The 27920-nt window shown below is 39.9% G+C and overlaps 1 protein-coding gene across 2 annotated transcripts; it reads right to left on the bottom strand.

The window, feature by feature from the left end:
* Positions 1-700: 700 nt before the first annotated feature.
* Positions 701-27889, bottom strand: CUNH18orf54 (chromosome unknown C18orf54 homolog). 2 transcript variants are annotated; one of them, XM_024197152.3, is made up of 8 exons: positions 27810-27889; positions 26147-26473; positions 20194-20973; positions 17594-17744; positions 15529-15637; positions 8248-8379; positions 4844-4917; positions 701-2677 (listed from the first exon to the last, which is right to left on the bottom strand). In XM_024197152.3, the coding sequence occupies exons 2-8, from the start codon at positions 26421-26423 to the stop codon at positions 2533-2535; spliced, it is 1668 nt and encodes a 555-aa protein (XP_024052920.2). In that variant the 5' UTR covers positions 26424-26473; positions 27810-27889; the 3' UTR covers positions 701-2532. The 2 variants fall into 2 exon arrangements, with proteins under 2 accessions (XP_024052920.2, XP_024052919.2); XM_024197151.2 differs by lacking the exon at positions 27810-27889 and adding an exon at positions 27559-27774.
* Positions 27890-27920: the final 31 nt, after the last annotated feature.

The following is a 27920-nucleotide window of genomic DNA, read 5'->3' as shown; positions in this document are numbered from 1 at the left end:
TTGCTAGAAAATTCTGTTTTCATTTGGAGATACGTATGTTTCATCAGGTGTTTTATTTACAGTGAATTTAGTAATGATACAATGTTGGCTTGATAGCCTAGGAGACTGGACTAGTAACAGAACAGGTACAGCTTATAGAGCTGCTGTAAAGGCTTCCTACAAATGTCTTGTCAATATACCTCAACCCAGACCTCGAGGGACCACATATAGGGGTGTGGTGACTGCTCAGATTTCATTCCCATCCAATTCTTGTCTTTTCAGTAATAAATTTAAAAAAAAATCACATTTATTTTAACGTGGACACGAGTTCACACACAACTTGACTGACACCAACTTTTTCACTGACCATTGACAGATAGTATTACTACCCTGGGACAGATTTAAGTAAGCAGATGCAGGTCAAAGGATTTGGGCCCAATTCATGAATCTGGTACATATCCTTTTGTGCTGCTCTACCAGTTTGATAGGGCTATAAAACAAGCAAAGTAGAAAGCTGGGAATTCCACTGTATACAGGGAATGGCTAGAGTATCTCTATCCACCTCTACCCCGATATAACGCTGTCCTCAGGAGCCTAAAAATCTTACCGCGTTATAGGTGCAACTGCATTCTATCGAACTTGCTTTGATCCACCAGAGTGCGCAGCCCCATCCCCCCGGAGCGCTGATTTACCGCGTTATATGCGAATTCGTGTTATATCGGGTGGCATTATATCCAGGTAGAGGTGTACTTCTATTCTCTGATGGAAGGGCCCATTGGGGCCATAAGGAGCTGGGTTGTAAGATTCCTAGATCAGGGAACTACAAGAATGGCATACCCTTTCTTGGGTCCTGTGTGAAGCAGAGCCTGGCTGGACTTAGGAATTAGGGCCGCCTTGTACTTTTATTACCAATACACCAAGTCAGCCTCTTCCCAACCAGCTATTTCAATTATGCAGGACTAGTATAAAAAGCAGAACCATGAAGGCTGGCACTGGAAGGATCTTGTTGGAACCACAGGCATTTATATATATTGTGTGTCAATTAAAATGTGTAAAAGCTATGCTTTATCCCATATGTTAAGTGGCTTATTCTTTACTTCCACTCACAGATACTCCACTTTACTTAATAACCAGACATCTTTCTTTACTGATTTGGGTTTAGACTTTGCAGGCTAACTGAGAAAACCTGGACAAAAAGTATGCATTTGATATTTATAAAGTGTATATATTGTGAATCATAACTGCTGACAATATTTTTAATCAAAATACTGCAAATGACAAATACCAAACAATGTTTTCATGTGAGCTGTAGATGTAAAATAGTATTTGTTAACACTTAGCCACAAGCATGTACATAGTGGTGAAGAGACATAATGAGCCCCTATCTAATTAATTAAAAATATATATATTTCATTACCAACTTACCAACATATATCTTTAGAGACCAAATCAGCTCTTTTCTAGGAAGTATGCAACAGGCATAATTTAGATAAAGAATTCCCACATCCTGGCATTTAAAAATAAAACAAGCATGAAATTTGTCAATTTCAAACATCATTGCACCAGGCTTCAAGTGACAAACTAGCTTTTCCTTGAATGATCTATTTAACACTGCTCTAAGCCTGAAGAACTGATGCAGCATTCCGGAACTTTTAAATGCATTCTATTGGTTCTTTTCAAACTTCTTTACTGACTTGGTTTGAGGGGATTTTATACAACTGTATTAGTACAAAAAGGTAAACTGACCTTTAGCAATTAATCTCTCAACTGACAAAGTGCATGGAAGAAAATGCACAGCTATGCAAATGCATGCTTAAAAAGGACTACTTTTCAAAGTTAGGTGATATTATTTTATGGCACTTCTATCCAAAGAAATAGGTCACAGCTAGACTCATTTGGCCTCTTGAGGAACTTTGGTATTTCATCCTATAAATCTGTCATGATATTGTCTTACTGTAACTAGAAATAATGGTTGAAAGGGGATTACATGACTTGTATTAGAGAAATGCCAGAGAAGGGTTTCTAGAGTTAGCAAATTCAATAATCTGTAGGCTTTGCTCCTGACTATAATCATGTCAAAATAAAGTTCTATCAGAAAGCAATGATCCTAGAGCTTTTATGTAATATTGTTGCAAAGCCTTCCTGTTTGCGTAAGTTTATACTCTTCAGTTTCCTTATTTCTATCAATTTTGTAGCAGAGTGTGGGGGATGTAATGGGGCCGCTGAATGTGGCGTAGCATTTTGAGTTTCTGAATTTTATTTATAGACCACAGAGCCTTTTCCTTGATGGTTGCTCAAGTTATTTTAATAAAATAAATATTCTTTATAGTATCGATCTTGCCAGATAATATTAGATTTTACTAGATTCTATATTTATTACTCATACATTTTGGAGTTTTCACCTCAATGCTAAAAAAAAGTGTAGAAATCCTGTATGGTACTTTTAAAATAATACACACTTCTCTCAAATTTAAAAAAATAAAAATATATTTGACCTATGAAACTGCTCTCAAAGAAAAGTTAATGGTTATTATACAGGTACTAATATTTTAATTATATAGACTGCTCAGTTTCCAACAAGGTATTTCTTATTTGTAGATTTTTTTCCTTTCCATCTTCTTGGAGATAATCTTTCTGATCTTGTTTGCCGCTGGTATCTTCAACTAGGCCTTTGAGCCGGGACAAATGGTGTAAAGCCCTACATTTAAAAAAAAACAAAACAAAGAAACCACCCTTATCAACAAGTATATATTATGATTTAAGTTACGTATATTTAACAGAAATGGCAGTACTTCATTAACACCACTTAATCAGTTTTGAGGCATCTCTTCAGATTAATACATATTGACATGTAAAACTGTGAAAACAAATTAAACATTTTGTTAAATGCTGATTTAAAGGGACAATTCAACTGTAGACATACTTTCATGACACTGCATTTCTTCATTTTTTCTACAGATGTCTATTTTTCCTATTTATAACTGTTAAAAACAAGAAAGGACGACATTTTAGTCTGCATTATATTAAAAAACCTCAGCTTCTTCTAGGGTCAATGATTTTGCCTAGCAACATACTTAATACTTTAAATTTTATAAATCTGAATTGCCAACTTCTGGCTTGATCTTATTTCCATTTTAGTCAATGAGTTTTAATGGAGAGGACTGGTCCTTTCTTTTCATTACTTATTTAAGAGAATGAGATAGTTTATAAAAAAAGAACTGCAGGGTGATGTGCGGGGTGGTGGTGGGGGTCTCCACCAAGTATGGCATGCAACTCTTTGTAAAAAAGGGACAGATCTGTGGCTTGGCACCATATTGTTGGCCTCCCTGGCCTGTGACACGTCTGCTGCTGTTTCTTTGCTTTCTCATAGCACTGCTGCTTATCCCTGTTGTACCCTTTCTCCTGCATTCTCTGTGCTATCTGTTAGTAGATGTTCACATTTATACGGCTGTTCTGTAGCTGTGCCTGCACAGCCTCTTCTACCCACAGGCCCAGGAGATCCGGTCTACTCCAAGTTGGAGCATGTAGCCAGCATGGTTAGCTGGGCAGTTGCGCACAGCAATGGAGAGCTACCAGGTGTGCCAAGCTGGACAATTAGGAAAAGGCATTTCAAAAATGTGCAGGGCTTGAAAGGCAGGGAAGTGGGATGCCTTCGGGTCACTGTGACCCCGGGGGGTGGAGTTCACAATTGTGACCAGAGTGGTCAGTGTCAGACATTGTGGGACAGCTGCTGGAGGACTGTTAGGGTCAACATAGGTAATGCAGTGTCTATATTCACGCCGTGTCAACCCCAGTACATTGACCATAGCTCAGTTGCCAGTTGGGGAGGTGGCGTTACTATGTCAGCATAATGGAGGGCTTACATCAGTGGGAGACAAATTTAAGCATGCACAAATAGGTTCATGCAAGGAGGCTTACATTGCTCTAACTTTGTAGTGTAGAGCAGGCTTTGGTTTAAAAGTCAAATTAGGATGCTAAAGTAGTGCACTATGTTAGGAAATTATTTCTTTACCTAAGTTATATTTTCACTTTTTACATTTCACTTTTATTTAACATTATAATATAAAAATGTAGTGCACAGTGAAGATGGACAGTTTGTCAAAACAGAATTATACTCTAGCAGTTAAGTTAAAATGATTCTATTATGAAGTCTGTTTTTTCCATTCTGCCTTTTGGTGTTCAAGAGGTTTCCTACCAATTTATGAGCATTTATTTAAATGGGATTCGTGTTTGTTTCATGTACAGAAAATGTTTTCTCAAGTAAGCTATTCATTATGATGCTTCCCTGTCATGCAGCAATGAAGATTTCCCACACAAATTGTTTTCTGGAAGGATCAACTCTATGGTTACTCTTGATGCAACAGTATGCTTCTACACACACATCATCAAATTACATTGGCTACTTTTGCTACCACACTGCATTACAAGTTCATATCTAATTTTTCTGCCCACGATTCCCTCCAAGTTTCTTTCAACCCATCGAAAGTTATACTGTAACATGGTTATTCCACTTTTTAAAAAACTGTTTTCTAGGTGGAATCACTTTTTAAAAAATTTCCTTGTCCCATATTTCTAACTTCTCCAAGTTTTTATTACTTCAGTTTTCACCTGCAAATTTTATAAGACTCCCAAAAGAAATAATGTAAATATTAAGATAAAACCCTACAGCAGCTCACTAGATACTCCTTAGATCCATAAATTGCTATGTATTTTTAGTATTCACAATTAACTTGTGTTTATACATCAGCTAGTTTCCAATCCATGTGATAATTCTCATATCCAAACTAATTTATATTATTTTTCCAAGCAAGACTTTGAGACAGGAGACATTAATTATGCGGCGTAAAAGAATTAGTACACTTACCTTCGAAGGGACTTGGTAATAGGGATCACGACATTGTCACATTGCTTTAATTCTGAAACTGCTTCTTCTGAAAGCTTAAAAAAGAAATCTGTCAAATATAAACAAGTGACTAACAGGGCAGATATGAATAGTTTACATTTATATAGCAACTTTCACCCCATAGGGTCTCTGACAACTTTACAAATTATACACATACTATAAGGATCAGCTTGTTCACCACTGAATCGAGCTTTGTGGGTGAAGTAGAAGAGTTTAACACATTGCAACATAACAGTCTTCAATACCTGTTCCTAATTTGCATCAAATTCACTTGAAACTGCAGAAAAATTAAGGTAGCAAAATGTAATTGCCTAATTCAAAACAGGGTAAGCATAGTATGGATAAAATTCCTTGCCCTGGTGAAAATGACCACTCCTTAACAGACATGGCAAAGATATTTTTGTTAGAACACACTATGCATGAAAGACAGCATCTCTAGCAGCTCAGTACACCCTAACGACTGCTGGCGTCATTGGAAAAGTGTTTTAATTCACCTTCTGAATTAAACACTACTTGTAGCACATGTTCTTTGAAGTCTTCCATCCAGTTACTGACCTGCTCCAACATGGCTTTGGGAGATAGGACAGGATACTAGCATAATGTGACAGGCACATGGTAAGTAACAAGTAGGTAAAGAATTTCTAAACAGATTTTATTGAAACATTTTGTTTCTGTAATATAGGACAATTAAATGCATTTGAGCATGACTTTTCTTCATCTAAATATATGCTTAGAGGCTTTCCACCTTTCTGATGCGATTATAAAAAAGCAAATCCAAATATTAGGTAATGTATCCCTTTAATCTGAAATACCATGTTTCTCACGTAAATCCTTCTTTTCTTCCTGTGCCTAAGAGGATACTGTATAGGGTGAAATTTTCTTATTATATTCAAAATCATAGAATCATAGAATATCAGGGTTGGAAGGAACCTCAGGAGGTCATATAGTCCAACCCCCTGCTCAAATTCCCAACTAAATCATCCCAGCCAGGGCTTTGTCAAGCCTGACCTTAAAAACCTCCAAGGAAGGAGATTCCACCACCTCCCTAGGCAACCCATTCCAGTGCTTCACCACCCTCCTAGTGAAAAAGTTTTTCCTAATATCCAACCTAAACCTCCTTCAATGCAACTTGAGACCATTACTCCTTGTTCTATCATCTGGTACCACTGAGAACAGGCTAGATCCATCCTCTTTGGAACCCCCTTTCAGGTAGTTGAAGGCAGCTATCAAATCCCCCCTCGTTCTTCTTTTCCACAGACTAAACAATCTCAGTTCCCTCAGCCTCTCCTCGTGAGTCATGTGCTCCAGCCCCCTAATCATTTTTGTTGCCCTCCGCTGGACTCTCTTCAATTTTTCCACATCCTTCTTGTAGTGTGGGGCCCAAAACTGGACACAGTACTCCAGATGAGGCCTCACCAATGTCGAATAGAGGGGAATGATCACGTCCCTCGATCTGCTGGCAATGCCCCTACTTATACAGCCCAAAATGCCGTTAGCCCTCTTGGCAACAAGGGCACACTGTTGACGCATATCCAGCTTCTCGTCCACTGTAACCCCTAGGTCCTTTTCTGCAGAACTGCTTCCTAGCCACTCGGTCCCTAATCTGTAACAGTGAATGGGATTCTTCCGTCCTAAGTGCAGGACTCTGCACTTGCCCTTGTTGAACCTCATCAGGTTTCTTTTGGCCCAATCCTCTAATTTGTCTAGGTCCCTCTGTATCCTATCCCTACCCTCCAGCGTATCTACCCCTCCTCCCAGTTTAGTGTCATCTGCAAACTTGCTGAGAGTGCAGTCTACGCCATCCTCCAGATCATTATTGGCAAATGGCAAAAGATACCTCATGTTGGCTTACGTGTTCAATCTACACATCAGTGTATTTGAGTTGAACAGATCAAATTACTAGCCTTGCACTAAAAATGATGCAGACCCCCTTCAGAGGCACTGTAGTAGCTAGCACGAAGTTTTGAAGACAACTGGTGAGAGGAAGTATTCTGGTTTCATGTAACTGAGGAAAAGAGAACTCTCAAACTACTAAAGGTCTGAGAAAGAGTCTGAAGCAGGGAAGGATGCACAGACGATTCGCATACAGTTGTGTGTAAGCTGAAACAGCGAAGAACACTTAAAAATATTAATATACAAAGATAGTAAACATTCTAGATCTAAAGCAGACATTTGAATTCTAGAACCAATTAAATGTATGAATAGACAAATAGATGAGTGAAAGCTTATTAAAAAGAAACAAATTTAGAGCTAGATAAAGGATAGAATAAAATATCTCCTGATACCTAGCCCTGTTCTCTTAAATACAGTATACCATCTATCCAATCTAATATGAAAGAAACCAAAAGATGAGAGTGGGACAGGAAGTTGGACATAATCTTGCAGTCTGATGTGGCAGAAAGAGTCAGTAAGGAATTATGGACTACATGTAAAGAGTCACATCAAAAACATGACAGTTTTTGTCCATATGGTTTGGGTGGTGACCACATTTGGAATATTAATTTCTGAATATCTCTTTATAAAAGATATTTTGATAAATCAAAGTTCACTAAAGAGGTAAAAATAAAAAAAAAGGGGGGGGGGAGAAACTGACTTCGGCCCTAATTTAGGAACACGCTTAAGAACATGCTTAAGTACATCCTAATTCAATAAAGCACTTAGGCATGTGCTTAGTGATAAATATGTGCTTAAGTCCTTTTGATTTCAATAGGTTTAAACATGCGTTTAAGTGCTTTCCTGAACTGGGGTCTTTATGGGAAAAGGATTAAAAGCAGACCACCAAAAAATTTTGAATGGGAGTGTGGACCCCTTTGGAAATCTTAAATACAGTCTGTGGACCCCCGGGGGTCTGCAGAACACGGGTTGAAAACCATGGTAATAATATGTACAATATGCCTAACGTTTAACAAAGGAAGGGCATATTTACACTCTTCAGATATTTGTACCCTGTTAACACCAAGGAGGAGAGAGAAAGAGAGAATGATGTAGGGTGGTCCAAGGGACTACGAGTAGTGGTTTGAAATTAAGGGGGAATTGTAGGCTGAATACTGAGTATCAGGAAAAAAACTTCCTGACATGGAGCTCCATTAGGTTTTCTCAACACAACTGGTACAAGTTCCACCACTTGCGACAGAGTTACAGTAGACTGGATAAAACAGTAGAAAACTGAGAACAATACTACACTGTCAAATATATGAACCAGAAGACAAAATAGGTCTTTATCTCCAATTTGAATGAATATGGGTAACTGTGCTCACATCTTTGTAGGCTGGCTGGACTTCTAGTTCTTACAAGAACAGTCCCACAGAAAACTTAGACAGGATATTAATATCAATAAGACCCAATATCAAGAAGAAACTGCTTACTTTTTTAAATTCATCATTTTGTTCAGCAGTTTTATTCTTGTTAAAGCTTTCATGAACTGCTTGTAGGTTGAACAACATTAGCTTTAAAGCTTCAACTGGCCCATGGTGGTTACCTCCAGAAAATGTATTTTCCTAAAACCAAAAAGCAGAAAGATTTTAGATCTTGCAATGAAACAAGAGCTGTAACATTTTAAAAATCAGACCTGCTACTTTTAATTTTTCTTTAGGACAATTTGATAGTTGTGACCTATGTGGATTTTCCACTACTTTGTCAGCCTATATAGAAATAGCATTCCCAACTATATCAATTTTATGGCACTGTAGCCCATGGAACCAACGCAGGTACAGTGCAGTAGACCTTGAGTAACAGAGGGTATGTCTACACTGCAGTTAAACACCCGCAGCTGGCCCGGGTTTGCAGGGACTGGCCAAGGGGCTGTTTAATTGTGGTGTAGGTATTTGGATTTGGGCTGGAACCTAGGCTCTGGGACCCTCCCACCTTGTGGGGTACCACAGCCCGAGCACCAGCTGGAGCCTGAACATTTACACACTGATTAAACAGCCCCATAGCACGAGCCTACTGACATGTGCCAGCCATGGGTGTGTAATTGCAGTGTAGACATTCCCAAAAGGCAGAATCAGGTCTAGAAATGATAAAGGAATACAGGAATTGCTCTGACAGCAAGTTGGTATAGAGATCATGCTTTTAGTATGTCTTGTCTTTATTTGATAGATGTAAGTTACACTAATAATGAACATAGCTGGGCACACAAATTCTTAACTCCAAATATTAATTTTAATAAAAATATGATAAATCCAGAACCAAACTCAATCCCACATTCACCCATAACATGCACACCATATGTTCCCTAACACTTGGAAAGCAAACACCTTGGAAAAGAGTTGTTTAGAAAATGTGGAAATTCACAGTTCAGGTTCTAATTTTGAATGTTTAATTTTAGAAGGGACATCAGTAGCTTAAGAACAAACATCACCTCTGTTTGAAAATTATTTGCCTACTTTTGTTAACAAGTAACACTTCAGATTACTATAGTTGAAAGATGAGAGGAATTTTTTTTTAAATTGTGATTTATAAGGGAAAGCTATGAAACTAACTAGAGAGTGATCTTTGCATGGATTTTTCCCAAACAATAGATGAGATAAAAAACACAAAATATATAGGAATGACAGAGTAGGTTGCAACTGGCCTGGGAATGGCAAAACATGTGAAAGGAAGCATAGAGTCAAATACACCTCTACCCTGATATAATGCGACCCGATATAACGCGGTAAAGCAGCGCTCCGGGTGGGCGGGGCTGCGCACTCCGGCGGATCAAACCAAGTTCGATATAACGCAGTTTCGCCTATAACGCAGTAAGATTTTTTGGCTCCCGAGGACAGCGTTATAACGGGGTAGAGATGTATAGTAAAAATCTTAAATGAATGAAACTGTACCATAGAATCTCTATGGGAAGAAATTCCATGCTTGAGTAATAGAAGTTTAGCAGTAGGAATATTTACTGACCATATGACTATCCTCTCAGTATTCTTGTCCAGCATGCATCTTCAAGTCTTGAGTTTTCCCTTCAGCCTCCTCTCGCCTTCCCTTCATCATCTGCTCAAATCCCCTTCTAAACTCAACCATTATTTCTAGCTGCACCACCAAACCCAAGATCCTCTCTTCCATCAGATCTATCAAGGGGCACTTCATAAAAACGAATCACCTTTCAGGTACCCTCTCCAGAATGATGTACATCCTGCAGCTTCCACACCAACCTGTCTTCATTGTTTCTTCCATTCTTTAGGTCTTTGTAGCTGTCATAGCCTCCTAAGCTCCCATAAACAACAAGCAGAACAAAAAAACTACACACAAACTAGACACACCCTCCCCCAAACTCCCACAACTCCCCTGTTTTCACAGCTCCATTTGATGGCTCCTGTGCCTCTGGTTAGCCAGTTGGCTGCCTTTATATGTCTGTATATGTTTGTTGAGAGAACCATGTTTTTAGGTGTGTGTTGAGAGAAGCAAAGCATTAGATCACAGCTAAACCTTGACTGGGGGTAGGGCTTGCCTAGCTATGATCTAATGCTCTGCTTCTCTCAACACACTGCCCCCTACCAAACTTTACAAACTGAAAACAAACCACCGAGCAAACACATACTCTCAAGAACTCATTCACTGCCCCTAAGGACCAGAGGCTTGTCTCCTTTTTCCTACAACAGATCTCCACTCAAACTCCCGTTTTCATAATTGTTTGCTGGCTCCTGTGCTGCTGCTCCTTTGGAGGAACCACGCAGATGAGCATATGTTAATCAACTCCATCCATTTTGCCCTTTGAAATTCAGCAAGGGTAGGTGAAGAGTAAAAAGCAGAAGAAAGGAGTAAATGTGATTCAGAATATCGCTTGGAGGTATTTGAAATTGAGGGGAGGTGCGAATGCTGGATCAATTATCCAAAGAGGATCGGGAGAATGTTACCTCATATGTAGATAAGGAGGTGGTGAAGATGAGGAGTAGTCACCTCATATGTAGAGGAAGAGGTGACTGAGTGGACTAAAAGTGTTGAGACTTATCCAGGAAACGGGTTTCAAGACTAATAAAGAGAAAGCCCAACTAGTGCAGAGGAAAGTGAATTATTTGGGGGATGACCCTGGGGGAACAAGGAATTCAGATAGATCAACAAAAGGTGAAATCATTAATGAATTTACCAAGGCCAGAGGATTCTCATGCGTTGAGGGTGATGTTAGGTGGGTTTAACTATTTAAGAAAACACATCTGGAATTTTGCCACTATAACTTGACCCTTGTGGTGTTTACTAAAAAAAGAAAGTAGAATGGGAGTGGGGGCCTGAACAAGAAAAAGCTTTCTGTAATTTAAAACAAACTTTGATGCAAGCTCCAGCATTGAAATTCCCAGAAATAAACAAGGCATTTGTGATTAAGCTGGCAGCAACCCAACGAAGTCTAGCGGCGGTATTGCTGCAAGAAACTGACAGGAAGTTAATACCGGTAGCATATGAGCCTAGATTAACCCCTACGGAGCAGCAGTTTGGGATCTGTGAAAGAGGATGTTTAGCTGCTGTGTGGGCCATTGAAGCTTTTGCTTTGACTATTGGCACAGTCCCTATTATAATACAAACAGCTCACTCTCCCCTGAAGTATATTTTAATCAGGAAAACTGCAGGGGAAAGGAATATCATATACCAGGATGGCCCAATGGACCGTGATGTTAACTAGCAGAGTTGTTACTTATGAGAATAACAAACAAGCAATGGTGTTCCCATATGCTCTCCTGATGGAAGGAGAGGCGCATGAATGCCCACTTCCAGAAACTGAACCAAAGTTAGTTGAAGAAGCACCCCCAGTAGAAGAGGAGGAAGAGGGTACTGTGGAAGCAGAGAAAAAACTGACAGGAAGGGGATTGCAATGCATGACAGTTTGTTAGCAAGAGTCAGGCTAACTGTAACCCGAATAACGCGAGATTTGTAGAAGCGAGGAATGGGTGAGGTGAGTGGGAAAGATCTGTGTAAGAAGTTGTTGCGACCTAGTGTAGATAATGTGTAGATAATATGGAATGTAGACTAAGAGTCTACATTAGCGAGCAAAACAAGATATCAGAATGACCTATGTATAAACAAAATGCAGCTGTTGCTCATTATTGTCTGTAACAAAAGGTATAAATGCTTGCTGTAATTGTTTACCTGTTGAGAGACCTGTTTAGCTCTCTCCCTCTATGCAATTGATAGAGAAAAAATAAAGTATCTGACTTGCTGTACCCAAACAAAAAGTGAGAACTCTGTTATTCTCCGACAGCACCCAGAAGAGGAAGAGGAGGTATCAGTTACCCAGTGGGTATGAGAGTTACCAATAGAACATAAGAAAATGGAATTTAAACTAATGCCATTGAAAAAGCCAGAGACTAGGTGGATTCTCGTGTGGCTCAGGACAGTAGATTATGGAAAATTGGAGATAGAGTAATATATTTGAAATGAACATCGAAAAATCATGCCCTGGAGTCTAAATGGGTCGGACCATTTACCATCATGAATAAAATTTCACATACTGTAGTGCAGATTAAAAGGAAAAAGGGAAAGTGGGTCCACACATCACAATTAAAGTTATGGCCTAAAGATTAAATAATGTTCCTTTCTTTTAGTTTATTTTACAGAGGGAAAGGAATGCCCAATTGCACTGGAAATTATCCTGTACGGACCTTGGATTTGGAGTGAGAATGCGGTGCTACAATTTTTGTAATGGGTTTATTGCTTATGCCTCCTTTGCATTTTGTGCTTAGTAGAAGAATTGTGCTGTGTGTGTTATATTTTAGGAAGAAAAAAAAAATACTGGAGCTCAAGCGAAGATAGAAGAGGGTAGTGTAAGTATTTAGAATAATACGGCCGGAAGCATCGGACATTATTCCTATGGAATAAGGGCCATGGCTTCAATATTGAGGAGCCTCATAATTCAAAAAGGGTGGAAATATGGTTTTTGGCTTTTATGTTTTTTAAATATTTGGGGATATGGTTGGGTTTTTTATGTTTAATCAATCAGATACCAGTAAACAAGATTGCACCAGGAATCATGGCAGATGAGCACCCATATAGTAGGGAAGAAGTAATCGAAGCCCCAACTATTGTGGATCAAACAATCTGGTTGGAAGAAGCGAAAGTAAACATAAGTACACAACATCTCGAGTGTATGCCATATGCCTTGCCTCTATTACAAGCATGGTAACAACAATGGGGAGACAACACTATACGAAATAAGAGGTACAGGGGACTATATCGTAGGTAGTATTGGAGCTGGAGTTTTAAACTCGTTTGATGTTGAGACATTACAAGGGAAAATGTCAGCTTTGGGGGCTATACAGACACATGCATTATTGGAACAAGGAATAAGAAGTGTGGAACTCCAATTGAAACAAGCCCAAGCCTTGAAAACATCTCTAAATGTAAATCTATTTGGTGTGTGAGAGATTGACAATAAAACTGTTCTAGCAATACAAGTGTACAGATGCAAACTTATGGGATACAATACATCGAAAGAATGGTTAATCTGTTAAGTAATGGGCAATGGCCTTTCGAATGGTTCAAAGATCCTCATATATGGAATCAATGAATTACAGGATGGAAGAAATATATGGAGTTTAATTGGGATCAAGCCACTCTGAGGGGAGAGCGGAAAGGTAGAATGATGTTACACAACATGGGGAAGCAAAGAAAAGAAGCAATGGCCTGGATATTGCCAAAAAATTATTAATGGAGAGTTATGGCAAATAAAAATAAGTGGGACACACTTGATTGAAGAAGAAGGGGATTATAAATTAATAGAATTAATGAAACATTGTGAAGAGTGGGGACGAAGCAAATGGGTGTGCCCAGAACTAACTTGGTCCCTAGAGGGATGTCATTTGAACCATTCAAGCGGACAATGTACCATGCAATATTTAGCCTCTAATGGCACAAGAGTGTTTGATTTAGGCAATAGGTGTTTTTCAGTGGTTACCCCACAAATGCATGTATTTTGGGGAAGTATGACAGAAAAAGGCCCAATTGGGTCATGTAAACGTAATGTAACGGAGGTCAATTATTTACCGAGGCACTCTATTTTTAAACAAGGAAATGATGTGGACTGGTCCTTTGATTTGGGGATACATTGGGAACAATGGGAAAAATTGATAGATGAAAGTGAAACAAATCAGGCAATATGCAAAAGATGTATCTAAGTCTGCTCAGCTGGGGAAAATCATTTTGATTCACAATGGTCAATTAAAATTGGGAAAAGAAGGGAAGAATTGGTAATTTCTCATTGGTTTGATGTTTTTAAAGGATGGCCTCCCAGTGTCACAGCTCTTCTAACAGGCTTCATAAAAAGCACTAGTGAAGTCAGTACAAACTAAAATTTCATACAGAATGATTTGTTTATACTGCTCTATACACTAAAAAGTAAATACAATATTTATATTCCAATTAATTTATTTTATAATTATACGGTAAAAATGAGAAAGTAAACAATTTTTCAGTAATAGTGTGCTGTGACACTTTTGTATTTTTATGTCTGATTTTGTAACCAAAGCAAAGTACTTTTTAAATGAGGTGTAACTTGGGGGTACACAAATCAGACTCCTGAAAGGGTTACAGTAGTCTCAAAAGGTTGAGCGCTACTGGTCAAGAGAAGGTAGACTGGAACAGGTTCAGAAAAGGGCAACAAAAATGATTAGCGATATGGAACAGCTTCCGTATGAGGAAAGATTAATAAGACTGACTTTTCAGCTTGGAAAAGGGGAGATATGATTGAAGTCTATAAAATCATGACTGGTGTAGAGAAAGTGGATAAGGAAGTGTTGTTTACTACTTCTCATAACACAAGAACTAGGGGTCACCACGTGAAATTAATAGGCAGCAGGTTTAAAACAAATAAGAGGAAGTATTTCCTCACACAACACAGTCAGTCTGTGGAACTCCTTGCTAGAGGATGTTGTGAAGGCCAAGACCATAACAGGGTTCAAAAAAGAACTAGATAAATTCATGGAGGATATGATGGATAGGTCCATAGATGGCTATTAGCCATAGATGGATAGGTCCATCTATGGCTATTAGCTAGGATGGGCAGGAATGGTGTCCCTAATGAATGAGTGACAGAGCATGGATCACTTGATGATTACCTGTTCTGTTCATTCCCTCTGGGGCACCTGGCATTGGCCACTGTCGGAAGACAGGATACTGGGCTAGATGGACCTTTGGTCTGACCCAGTAGGGCCATTCTTACATACAAGAGGAAATACAATACATAACTAACCTGTGGAACTCAACTGATTGACAAAAGCTATTACTGAGGCTAAGAGATTAGTAGGATCAAATATTTATATGGAGACCACCACTATTTAGTTACATCAGATAGGAAAAACATTAAAATATAGGATAGAAAATTCAAGCAACTAATGAAACAATAACTATTACCAAAATAGGTTAAGACCAGCTGCTATTTATTTGCAATTCTTGATCACAGAAGGGTCAGAATGTAGGGTTTAATCATTAAAATTATGTGACTATTTAAAGCCATTACAATTTTTCCTTTTGCTGTTAACTCATTATTAAAGCTAGAACAGAAACCAATTTACAAGTGTTCCTCATGCTACTATTTATTGGGCTTATGTACTTTTAATGCCCATGTTAGCACAAGCACTAGAAACAATTTACAGAACTGTAAAGGGTTATGATTTCCTTTAAGACTACTATAAGCAAGAAATATTACAAAACAGGCATAATTCAGCTTAACCTACCTGATTGTCATTATTTAAACAGTCTTCAAGGAATTCATTAACCATGCTAGCCTTGGGAGATTGTAGAGTGTTCTCATCTTCCTCACAGCGTACAGGCACTGGAGGTTTGCTAAACAAAAAGTTAAACATGCAATTGAAAGCATGAAACAGCTTTACAAACTCAAATTGCTATAAAATACATTCACATGTCATTGGAACTAATGTTTCATATGCTTATAAAATATACAGATAACAAAAAGCTGGGAGAGATTGCAGAGGACAGGATTAGAATGATGCTGATAAATTGGAGAATTGCTCTGAAACCAACAAGATGAAATTAAATAAAGACAAATGCAAAGTACTGCACTTAGGAAGGAAAAAAAAATCAAATGCAAAATATAAAGTGGGAAATAACTGGCTAGGTAGCAGCACCGCAGAAAAGAATTTGTGGGTTAGTGGGTCACAATTTGAAATTTAGTCAACAGCGTGATGCTGGGGTGTATTAACAGAGGTATGGTACATAAGACACAGAAGATAACTGTTCCGCTCTACTTGGCACTGGTGAGGCCTTCAGATGGAGTACTATGTCCAGTTTTGGGCACCACACTAAGAAAAACAATGAAACTGGAGATAGTACAGAGGAGAATAACAAAAGTGCTAAAATGTTTCGAAGATATGATCTAGGAGGAAAGGGTGAAAGAATTGGGCATGTTTAGTCTAGAGGAGAAGAGGCTGGGGAGGGGAACATGATAAGTTTTCAAATATATAAAAAGTTGTTTTAAAGATGACCATGATCAATTGTTCTCCACGTCTACTGAGGGTAGGACAAGAAGTAATTGGCTTAATTTGCAGCATGGGAGATTTAGGTTAAATATTAGGAAAAAATCTTTCTAAACAGCTAAGCAAGGGAATACGTTACTTAAGAAGGTTGTGGAATCCACATCATTGAAGGTTTTAAAAAACAGGTTAGACAAACCCTCAGGGATGGTCTAGGTATACTTAACCCTGCCTCAGCGTGTGGGGATGGAGTAGATGACCTCTTCAGGTCCCTTCCAGCCCTACATTTCTATGATCCCATGCCTACCCTAGCCAAAATGTGATTCAACACAAGTTCAATTCCACCACTGGTACTGACAGGTTAGCCCTGTCTGCACCACTTTCCACCACTGGTGATTAAGTTCCACTTTTTCTGTGTAGACAAGACCTTCATAGTCATTTTAAAAAAGGAGGGGGTGTAGTGGAAAGGAAGATGAGATATTAACATTTTTTACTATAGCTTTCCACTATACCAAATTCGGTCTGCTCCCTATATTTGGAACAATACTCATCTACCAATGCACCAAGAATCTTCGCTCTCCTCTTTCAAATAACTCATCAAAACATCCTATTTACACCACGGACCTCTTTTCCTGTGTTAGCTAATCCTCCCCCCTTGACTTCATTTTCAAATCAGAACATTTAAGGTTACTTTCCCTTACAGCGTAGGTCACATTATTTGGTCCTGTAGAAGACAATCCTTTTCTGTCGGACAAGTGGAATTTTACATCCAGGACTATTCCAAACACCCAGTCCAAGAATCTAAACCCATCTCTGAAGCTGTCCAGGAGCCTCCACAGCTATCAACTCCCCCCTCCCCCAAACAAATGAATAATGTGTCAGTGTGTTCCCTTACATCAAAACTTTTCCTGCACTAACAAAATTTACAAAAATAGTGATCCAGAAATATATCAAAGTGGGTTTAGTGAAAGTAGAAACCTGATAATTGATAATATGATTGAACAGGAGACAGTAGTGTACCACCTAATATGATAAAATATCTTCTAAAAACACTCCCTTCTCTTTCCTTAGCATTTATATGTGAGCAAATCATGCTGATCTAAAATTATCTATAGCAGTGGTTCTCAACCTGCGGGCTGCTTGCAGCCCAATCAGCACACAGCTGCGGTCCATGTGACCTCAGGGCCATACATGTTATATATAAAAGAGAGAGAACCACTGATCTACAGCATACACACCACATTGCCTAAGTACGATATGATACACTTTCAAGAACAAATTCTTTTAATGTTTATTTTTGTTTACTCACAAAGCAACTGGAACATTTTCCCAGGATCTTTCTGCTTCCAGTATATCTACTGTACAAGGGCTGCCATCATTTTCCAGAGCACTTGATAAATTCTCAACAGAAGACTCTAGAGTTCTCTTTGCCTTCAAGATAAGCAACTCAATCTGGTCATCTTAAAAAAAAAAACAAAACACAACACAGTATCACCAGTTACTATACACCAAGATTCTTCAAGTCAGCAATTTCACTTTCATTATTACATGATACTGTTCAGACTTATTCTAAATAATTTGTAAGACACGGGAAATAGCCTGTCCTCTTTCACAGACATTATTGCCAAAATTTTCAAAGTGTGATGCCTAAAATTTTGCTTAAATATGAAATTAAGCCTCTTAATATGGAACTATGAGACTAACTCTAGGCACCTATTTTTAAAAATCTTGTCATATGATTTTATAAGACATAAATAAGTCTCCATTCCAAGCTCTAAGTCCCCAGAAAAGTCTCAAATACAGTGGACTGCTCTTCCCAACATCCCAGAAGATAAAATAACCTCTACAGTAAACAAAAACTCTTTAGCCTTCAACCCACCTCAACATTTGGGGAAAAGAGAATTCCAAAGTTGAGTATCCCTCACAAAGAATGCCCTGACAACTGTCTCATGTTTATAGTGGGGGACCTCCAGCATCAGTGCCTCTGCTGATCTTTATTGTGGCTGTAGGGCAGGGGTCGGCAACCTCTGGCACGCGGCTCGCCAGGGTAAGCACCCTGGCGGGCCAGGCCGGTTTGTTTACTTGCCGCGTCCGCAGGTTCAGCCGATCGCGGCTCCCGGCCAATGGGGGGTGGCAGGAAGCTGCAGCCAGCACATCCCTCGGCCCGCGCCGCTTCCCGCAGCCCCCATTGGCCTGGAGCGGCAAACCGCGGCCAGTGGGAGCCGCGATCCGCCAAACCTGCAGATGCGGCAGGTAAACAAACTGGCCCGGCCTGGCAGGGTACTTACCCTGGCGAGCCGCGTGCCAGAGGTTGCCGACCCATGCTGTGGGGCCTATAATTGTTCAATTGCACATCTGTGTCAGATGTGAATTGAAGGGAAAATTAACATAGCCACAGCCTTTCCAGGCAGTCAGATGTTTCCTTCCATAACTCACTTATAGAATACAACATTCAAGATTCCTTAACTTTATAAAGCACTCTGATATTAAGATCATTTAATCAAATCTACGTTAATATTGAGGGTTCTTAAATGGCTGGCAAATAGGTGAGTTTTCCTCTTCATAGTGTTACATAATAGGTACTTCAAGAAGTTCTACTTGCGCACACACCATATGTAATTACATACAAAAACGGCATTAGTTAGGTTGCAAAGTCAAGCACTCGAAAATTAGGAAGTGGCAGATTTACGTTTTCACGTGCAACCCTAATTCAACTACCTGTCCAGCCAGCCTCTGGACTGAGTGAGGTAGGGGTCCTGTGAAAAAAAATAATGTGATAATATAATTAAAAATACATATACACAAAGGGGTGCAAACTAAAGTTATGCAGGCATCTGTAAATGACATTTCCGAACTTCTGAGTGCTTGACTTTGTCATCTAAAATAATGGTTTTAATTAGATTTTATATGAATTTCGTAGGGGGTTGTTTTTTCTTTTTTTAAATAAATCCAATCCCAACCATACATCAACACTGCAGCACAGACTTCTACCCCTTGAGCTACATGACTAACCACATTAGCTAGCAACAGGAAAAAGCTGTTGGGGGTGGGCTGCTGGCACCACATGCTGGGGGATTTATGAATGGAGTCCAGATCAGCAAGCTGCCCCCCACCCTGGGAATTGAAAGAGCACCCACTCCACATGATGCTCCCACGGAGGATCGGAAACTGGACACAAACTGGCTATGGGGTAAGCTCGGCTTTCTCATCCCCTAAGGAGTTGAGGGAGCTACAGCGCCACATTGTGCCCCCTGCAGGGATAGGGCGCTGAGTCCTTCTCCCCATATCGCACAAATGGGCACAGTAATGTCCAGCTCCCTCCATTCTCTCCTGCTACAGAGGCTCACAGGTATTCTCAGTGTGGTATCTGCTGCTGCTGTTTTGGGAGAGGCTGGTCACAAAGGCAAACCAGCTAGAGGTGTGAAGTCAAGGTGCATAAATTAAAACAGTGTTAACTCTCATTTAGGAGTAAAGTGCCCTTTGTTCACACTAACTTAGAGAATGTTAATATTATGGACTCTACAGCGGCACAGCTATAGCACTGCAGCTGTGCTGCAGTAGCACCATAGTGTAGACACTTTCTAGACCACCAGGTTTTTCTGTCTCTGTAGTAAATCCACCCCCTCAAGAGGCGGTAGCTAGGCTGATTCAACAATATTTATAGAGTGTATCATCAAAGTCCTTCAATATGCCTAAATACTCAGGAGCATGGATTTTTCACCACTCCCCCATGTAGGATAGGTATGAATAGTCTTACTGTGCAGCGGTTCACTCTGCGCAATATAGCAGGAGCATGTTCGGTCATGTGTGACTAAAAGAGTAACATTTTGCATTTAACATTCTCAAGAAACATTCAAAACAAATCATGTGTAATGCAGTTACCTCTGAATGGCTATGTAATGCAGTTACCTCTGAATGGCTGTTTGGACTGTCTTGAGAGAACATTGCCAGGTTGGAAGTCTGTACTTGGTCTGACATATCGGCAATTTCCTGTTACTTCACTGTCACCTGTTGGCTCCAGATAACTATTTTGTTCAAAAGAATTGCAGTCTAATTTATTCACAACGTAGTTTTTTTTCATACTCTCACACATTTGTGAAGAGGAAAATTCATCTTGCATGTTAAACGTTTGAATAAAACTTTGATTAGCTGAATCACATAAAAGGTTATGACTCTTTAGCCAGATTGGGTACTTGAAATCAGGAATACTACTTATCCCCGACACATTCAAGTCAGACTTATGGCTAGTAAGCCACCTTGGATAATTCTTGACAGAAATGGACTCAGAGTGTTGTTGAAAAAGGCAATCCCCTGCATTTTCTTTAGAAAATATAGAATTATATTTGTCAGATTTATACACATTGTGTTTCTCTTTGTCGATGTCTCTGTAATGATTTCGATTATCCACAGCGTTGCCATTGTCTTGGAAATCAAAGTCTTTTTCAACATCAAATGAAGAAGTCTGATAAGGATAGAAGGCAGGTTTTTTCAGTGACTTCCTAATCCACTTGCCACTTTGAAGCCCTGACCCAGAAGGAATCCTGTGGATAAAAGGCAGTGATCCATCTGCTGGAAATGCTAGTAGATCATCTGTGGTGAGACTAATCAAGTCTGGGTCACAAACAGTTTGTCTTATAAAAGGTAAGGCAATGGAGTTGAGTTTTACTTGCTGGTTAAAGTCCTCCAAAGCTGAAAAACAAAGAGACTGTTCTATATTTTCCTAAATTTAAAAAATGCATTAAAACCATGTATTTAAAAAACCTATAATAGATACATTTTTACATTACAGTTCTTTTACTAAATTATAATGTGAATATTGTATACTGATGTTTCAAAGCATCACAGTCTATCAATTCTGACTCCACTTCTCTCAAAATATTGGTGGCAAAAATGAACAAAATAAAGTCATTTAAAACTTTTGTCTTAAAAGTCCCCATGAGTCAAGATACTCATGTTATGCCTGTGGAACTGTAGAGGGGGATGGTTACGGGGAAAATCTAGCATCTTCTTTCTGCTGTTTATATGATTCATAAAACCAAAACGGTGCACCATTCAGAGAAGTGTTTTGACTATAAATGGCAGCATATTTCAGACATCACCTGGATTGGAGGCATTATGGATCTAGAGCTTCATTTTGTTTGATGCCCAGGAAGATGCAGCTTGGCAGGGGGAGGGGAGCCTGGGGGAGTTCTCAGTGAGATAGTTTATCCACCCCAACGCAAACATCACCAGAAAGTTGGTCACAGAGCAGAGGGATAAAAACAATGAAAATACCGCTAAAATATTGCTACCAAGAAGTTCTCGGACTCCTAGAAGGAAGGGGATCTAAGCTGCCATCTTTGTTTCACTGCAGAGGCATAAACTCTGATACAAAGTGGTATGGACAAACCTTCCTTTCCCCAACAGCAGTGCATTCCTCTAAAATGGTAACCTAGGATAAGGATAGGATATACAAACCATCCTCTACCCAGAACTTGTTCATATGCAAGATCCAAAATGGAACTACTACTACTACCTGTTCTCCCTGTAGGATGTTGAATCCCCATGCTTATAAAGGTGGACCTCCCAATGCAAACCCCTAGAAACAAATCTTGGCATATATTAGCAATAAATATTCCTGTTAGTATTTTTAGGAAGTTGTGTCAGTTAAATACTCACTTTCTTCCTAAAGCCACTTAATTACTTGGCTTGCATTCCAACTCTAATTTCTGCTCAGGCATCCCACAGTCACTTCTGTGCCTGACTACAATTTAGGTCACAAATATAAGCCCCCTCCCAAAAAAAAGTTAAATCAAAAGCTTGCAGCCTACCTATCCCCAAAAGAAGCTCTTGGGAAGAGCTTTCCTAATTATCTTTTTTGTAGTCACACAGACAAGTCTGCAATTTGAACTCTATTTGTGTTAGCTGTTTAAAGAAGATAGCAATAAGGATCTTTTCATATTTGTATAGCACTCTATAAACTAAACAAAGATCCTTAGCCAGAAGGGAACTGTCACTTTTTTTTTTTTTTTTAAAGTTTGCTCAACTACATAACCTCCCCGTCTTCTGTCAGAAATACTATTAATCACCCAGGGCTTGTCTATACTTATAGCTCTGCTACAGCATTTAGCGAAGACACTACCTCACCGCTGGGAGAGCTTCTCCACCTGCCTGAGAGGCAGTAGCTATGTTGATGGGAGAGAAGCTCTCCTGTCGACATAGGTCAGTCTACACTGGGAGTTCAGTCAGTATAACTGTGTCACTCAGAGGTGTGGAAAATCCAGCTCTGGGGTGGGGATGAAGGGCTCAGGGCTGGGGCAGAGGATTGGGATGCAGGGGGTATGAGGGATCCAGCTGGGGGTGCAGGCTCTGGGGTGGGGCCAGGGAGGAGGGGCTCAGGTCTGGGCCAGAGGGTTGGGTGCTGGGGATGAGGGCTCTGGCTGGGGGTGAAGGCTCTGGGGTGGGGCTGGGGATGAGGACTTTGGGGTGCAGGAGAGTGCTCCAGAGCTACGGTGGGGAGAGAGAGGACTCCCCCCAGCCCTCTCTTCCCTCAACAGCACCTGAGCTGGGGGGAGGGGGAGTAGGAGAGGCCCCTCTCCCTACTGCAGCAGCTCCGAGGCTGGGGCCACGGGATAGGCGCCCCTCTTCTGGCAGGTCCAGGCCAGGGGTGGGTTTGGGCCAGGGGAGGGGTGCTTCGGCCAGTCCGGGCACAGCAGAGTTGGGACCGGGGGAGGGCTGTCCCGACCAAGGCAGGTTGGAGGCCGGGCTAGGTTGGGGCCAGCTGCAGCAGGTCCCCCAGGCGGGTTCCCTGAGTGTCTGCATGGCGCTAAGAAGGCTGCTGTGCAGCCTACAGGGAACTTAGATAACAGCGTAAGTTTGTACTGTAGACCAGGGCTGAGTACTCTATTTTCAAAGAATTGCATTCGTATATAAACATGAATTACACAGATTTTAGGTACACACGTGCACAGCTGTCCATTTTGCCCATAATACATTTCAAATGACGATTTACAGGGCGCACAGAACTCATAGGATGCTGAAACCTTTTCAGCAATTAGCTTTTTAATTTTAAAGTTTTATTGGGACACAGAATTCAGCTAACTTTACTTTTTCCATGTACAAATGTTGAACTCCTATAGAGAGCGCCCAAGTTGCTATCATATGTAAATTGTAGCTGTTATCACAACATTATGTAGCACCACAAGTGCACATGGAGTCTCACAGACATAAGACAGCCTCTGCCCACCCCCCAAAAAAATCTTACAACTTGAATACTGTAGGATCTAGCATCAGCAAAAGAAACATAGAGGTGTCCAATTTTAGGGCATGCCTTCCTTCAAGGTTAGGCATTTTGCTAATACATCCGTAATATTTCAGGCTGAATAGTGACTGACTGTCACCTATACACGAATATTAAAGCCGATTACCTGTCTACCCCAAAGTGCAGCAAGTATATTAGAAGAGAAAAGTAGAATTGAAAGGACAAGACAATACTGCAGCTACAGAATGTCAGCCTGTGATTATAATAGAACTCACAAGCTATGCAGGGTCAGAATCCAGTCTTTTAGAAGAGATTTCTAAAACTGAGATTCTGATGGCATCATTAAAGTGTATTCTACCTTCCTAGCCAAATTCCATTTTAGGTATTTTTACTACCTAAAATCTTCCAGCAGTTTCAACTGCATAATGTATTAATCTACTGTATTAAACACATCCAGTCTTGCAAATGTAGAACATGCAGACATATGCTCAGTAGAGCACCACCAATGAGGCTCAGGGCAGAATTGGGGGCTCAGTTTGTAAAGTGCTTTCAGTATCCAAGGGAAAGAGAAAATATTTTCTCTAAACAGAAAAAGATGTTTTTAAACAAGCACGAGAATCAGAAAGCTATTAAACAAGAATATCAGCCTTATCTAACCATAAACAAACTGCATGCCACTAAAACAGTTTCTCTCACACCCTCACATCTCCAAGTGTTTCTGACTAGAGTTTCTGGTGGTGGTAATTAGAGTTAACTTGAGTTTATTGGCAATCAATTAACTAACACAGCTGTAAAGACTAATGCAAAACTTCTACAAACATTTGTTCCTAGTCATGGTGCAGCCAAAAACTCTAGTTCAGATAAAGCAACAAGTAAACCCCAACTATCTGAACTGATAATACCACCAGCATCTAAGAGGTGCTCAGGCAAATTAGTTTTATATAATTCTGATATTACTCTAGGAACAGAAATTGAATCCTTGTCAAGATTGAAGTTTAGGCACTGATTTACATTATTATGTTCTATACATGCACATCATATATTGTGGAGATGATTTATATTTAATCAGCTGCTGAGCAGTAAGTTTATTCCTGTACCTATGACTGTGTCCTCAGCCCACTATCCACAAATCTATTTCCCCACAGTGACTTATCCTAACATTCTTAGCCTCTGATTAGCTCCAAACATCAGTTACTCATTAAGTTGTTCTACCATATTTTTTCCCCCCCTCCCCCCCCCCCCCCCCAATGTACAATTTTCCATAAAATTACACCTGCCTAAGATCCAGGACACGCAATATTCACTGCGGTATCACTGACATGTTTTCTATTTTTAAAATAGCATTTAAGTCCATTGTGTCAGTGACATTTGCCATCTGATAAGGGTACTTTCCAGCTTTTCAACAAAACTCAACACTAGTTTTTGGCTAAGAGCTCAATCTCTCAGATCTCAAAAACATATATTTTCTGGGGTCCCCAGAAAGATATTTTGATTTCCATTAAGCTGACCACTGTTGGACTGATAGTAACTAAAGGCACTACAGATCAACGGATACACGACAGTAGACCCAATAACTTCGTTTTTAAAAAAGTGAGAGCTTCAATCCTGCAAACATACACACCCTCACTTTAAGAATGAGTAATCCCATTGACTTCAGTGGTATTACTTACCTGCTTAAAACTGAGAATGTGAGTAAGTGATGCAGGATTGGGATCTAAAACAGTGCTTTCATATATAATGTGTGGCATATATAGAACAGTGGTTTTATTCACTCCCATGGTAAGACCTGCACTATATTTATGTATATGGCAATAACAGCTATTCCAAACATAGCCACAGAGTTTAAGGCCAAAATGGACCACTAGATCATGTAGTTAGTGCCTGTATATATTACAGGCCACCACCACACTAAACCAAACAACTAAAATTAGACCAAAATTCTGTAGCCCCTTTATAATGCACCACTCCAGTAGTATTCTACCTTTTACTTATATTTGCTTATGATTTCAAATCTTAAGTTATTTACAAAAGTTTCATTTAATCTTTAATATGAAAGTAAGAGGTAAACAGCACAGTATGGAAGTGCAGTTTCACCCCAGCCCAGTTTGCAGTCCAGGAGATCAGGTTCCTTTACACACCTAAAAACTTCTACAGACAGGAGATGAAACTGAGGAAGTGTAGTTAGCAGACTTCTTCCACTTCCACCATAGATCTCTAATTTCAAATTTACATGGCTTTATTTTAAAAAGACTAAATATAAAAATTCATTTTTACTGAAGACTATTACAGAGAATGAGAAGCATCACTATCTAAGCACCATTCATTACACAATATGTGCTTACAATTTGTTATGTAGCAAATATTCATTAAATCAAATAGATTTCATCTACAAAACAAGTAATTAGGTTACTGATCAGTGTTAAGACTTTTGACAGATTTCAAATTCCAAAAAGGAATTAAAAATATTAAGTCTCAATAAGATATCTATAGCCATACGTAACAAAACAAGAACAGACTGAAAATTGTAAAGATGACAGAACCAGTTCATGAGATGTTCTCTTTAGGGATATGTCAAAATATTAAACAAAACCACAATTTAAGCTTCATTTACAGGAAACATACCGTATTTTTGTACAGAAGCATACTTTGCTGACTTATCTTTAGGAGTACTCTGACCTATGCAGATTTTTCCAGTGCTTACTTCTGAAGACATAAGACTTTGGTCAAAATCTTCAATATAAGCCTCCAAAGCCTGAGATGCAGAGTTGTATACCTTGTCTTTGTATTGAATTGAGCCATTTGAGTAGGAGTTACTACTGTTAAGGCTGCAGCTTGCTAGGAGAGAAGACACAGTAGATTCAGGCGAGTAAATGCCGTCTTTTTCAAACGAGCATGCCATGGCTTTTATCCAAATGACTAATGGAATCTCCTCTCATCTTTCTGAAGAGTCTGAGTAAAGAAATAAAAATATAAGCAATATATAACCTGTACTGAGATGTCCTCTCATACACTGTACTTCCAAATATCTGTATTTAATTTTATCAAGCGTCTGTATGTTTATTAATTTCCAGTAAGAGTTTCACCAATTTTGATAGTTGCACTATTTAAAAGCTAACAGATTCCATTCAGCAATGTTAAGCTTTTATTCAGCTAAAAGCCAGATATTCAATCTAGCTACTGACCTCAGAGCTTTAAAAAAAATAAAAAAAGTTTATGATTTATACATGTATGAGTAGGCAATATCAGAAAAACAAAGGCATTCAGAGCACAAAACAAAAAAGTCTGGACAGAGAAAAGTGAAAGAATCTGAGTGTTCATATCCAAAAAGGCACCTTGTATGCTGTACGGCCACCACACCGTTAAACTAGCTTTTTCCAAACAACAATTAGTACTGAAAGACCCCCGCTAGCCCCAGTTTAAAAGCAAGAGGAACATTTAGCACATGAATAGATTAAAGTCTGCCAGACCCCTGCCTTCAGCTGGAACATCCCAAAATGTCATCCTAGGACATCACAGCTACCACAGAAGACCAAAAAAATAATAGAGCAAAATTGAAGTGATTAGTAAAAATGGTTTTTAACAGTATAAGCAAGTGGTTCAGTTGAATATACCAAAGTGATAAAAGCACTGTCATTGCAGAAATTCAAGAACAGTTTAGATGCAATAGGACTGGGAACGGTGTATTAAAGACCCCTGCCAACTACAGGGGTGGGTGACATTGGACAGGCTGTAAGAGCTTTTCAGGTCCTCCGTCCTATCTATGCAATTAAGCTCAAGCCAATTTATCACAATTCCATGGACTGACATTCACTGAAGGGTCATAAACAGAGACTAGCACTAAATGCTGAAGCTGGGATTTTCAAAGAAGCCTAAAGGAATTAAATCCCATGGAAAATAGGCACCTAGCTTCCTTTAGGCTTCTTTGAAAATCACAGCCTCGCCCAAGCTGGCACCTCACACGAGAGGCAGGGCTGTTGCCAAGCCCCGACCCCCACCGCCCCCAGAGACCGTCCGCCCCACGGCCCGCTCCGCACCTCGCTCTCCGCTCCGGCCGGGGAGGCTACAATGCTGAGCCCCAGTGGGGGGCTTGGACACCCCGCGGGGGCTCTAAGGCACGCATACCCAGCCGGAACAGTCAGCGGCGACATCTACTCTCCTCAGCACCCGAGAGCCGCCGTTGCCGCCCGCTAGTTTAAAGTACAACGACCCTTCTTTCAAAATGGCGCTTGGCTAGTCACTGCGCAGGCGCACCAGGTCGCGCTCCTTCCTGGGAGTTGTAGTTTACCTCCTCCGTCTGAGCAAGCTGGGGACTACAACTCCCAGAATGCCCAGCGGGCCGGTGCCACATATCGCCGCGGCAGGCGCACGCTGCTGTGATTCAGAGAGCTGAGCTGGA

The sequence above is a fragment of the Terrapene carolina genome, unplaced genomic scaffold (genome assembly GCF_002925995.2).
Source record: "Terrapene carolina triunguis isolate 2854851 unplaced genomic scaffold, T_m_triunguis-2.0 Scaffold69, whole genome shotgun sequence".
In the NCBI taxonomy this organism is placed as follows: Eukaryota; Metazoa; Chordata; order Testudines; family Emydidae; genus Terrapene; species Terrapene triunguis.
This window is presented reverse-complemented; position numbering and strand designations above follow the sequence as displayed.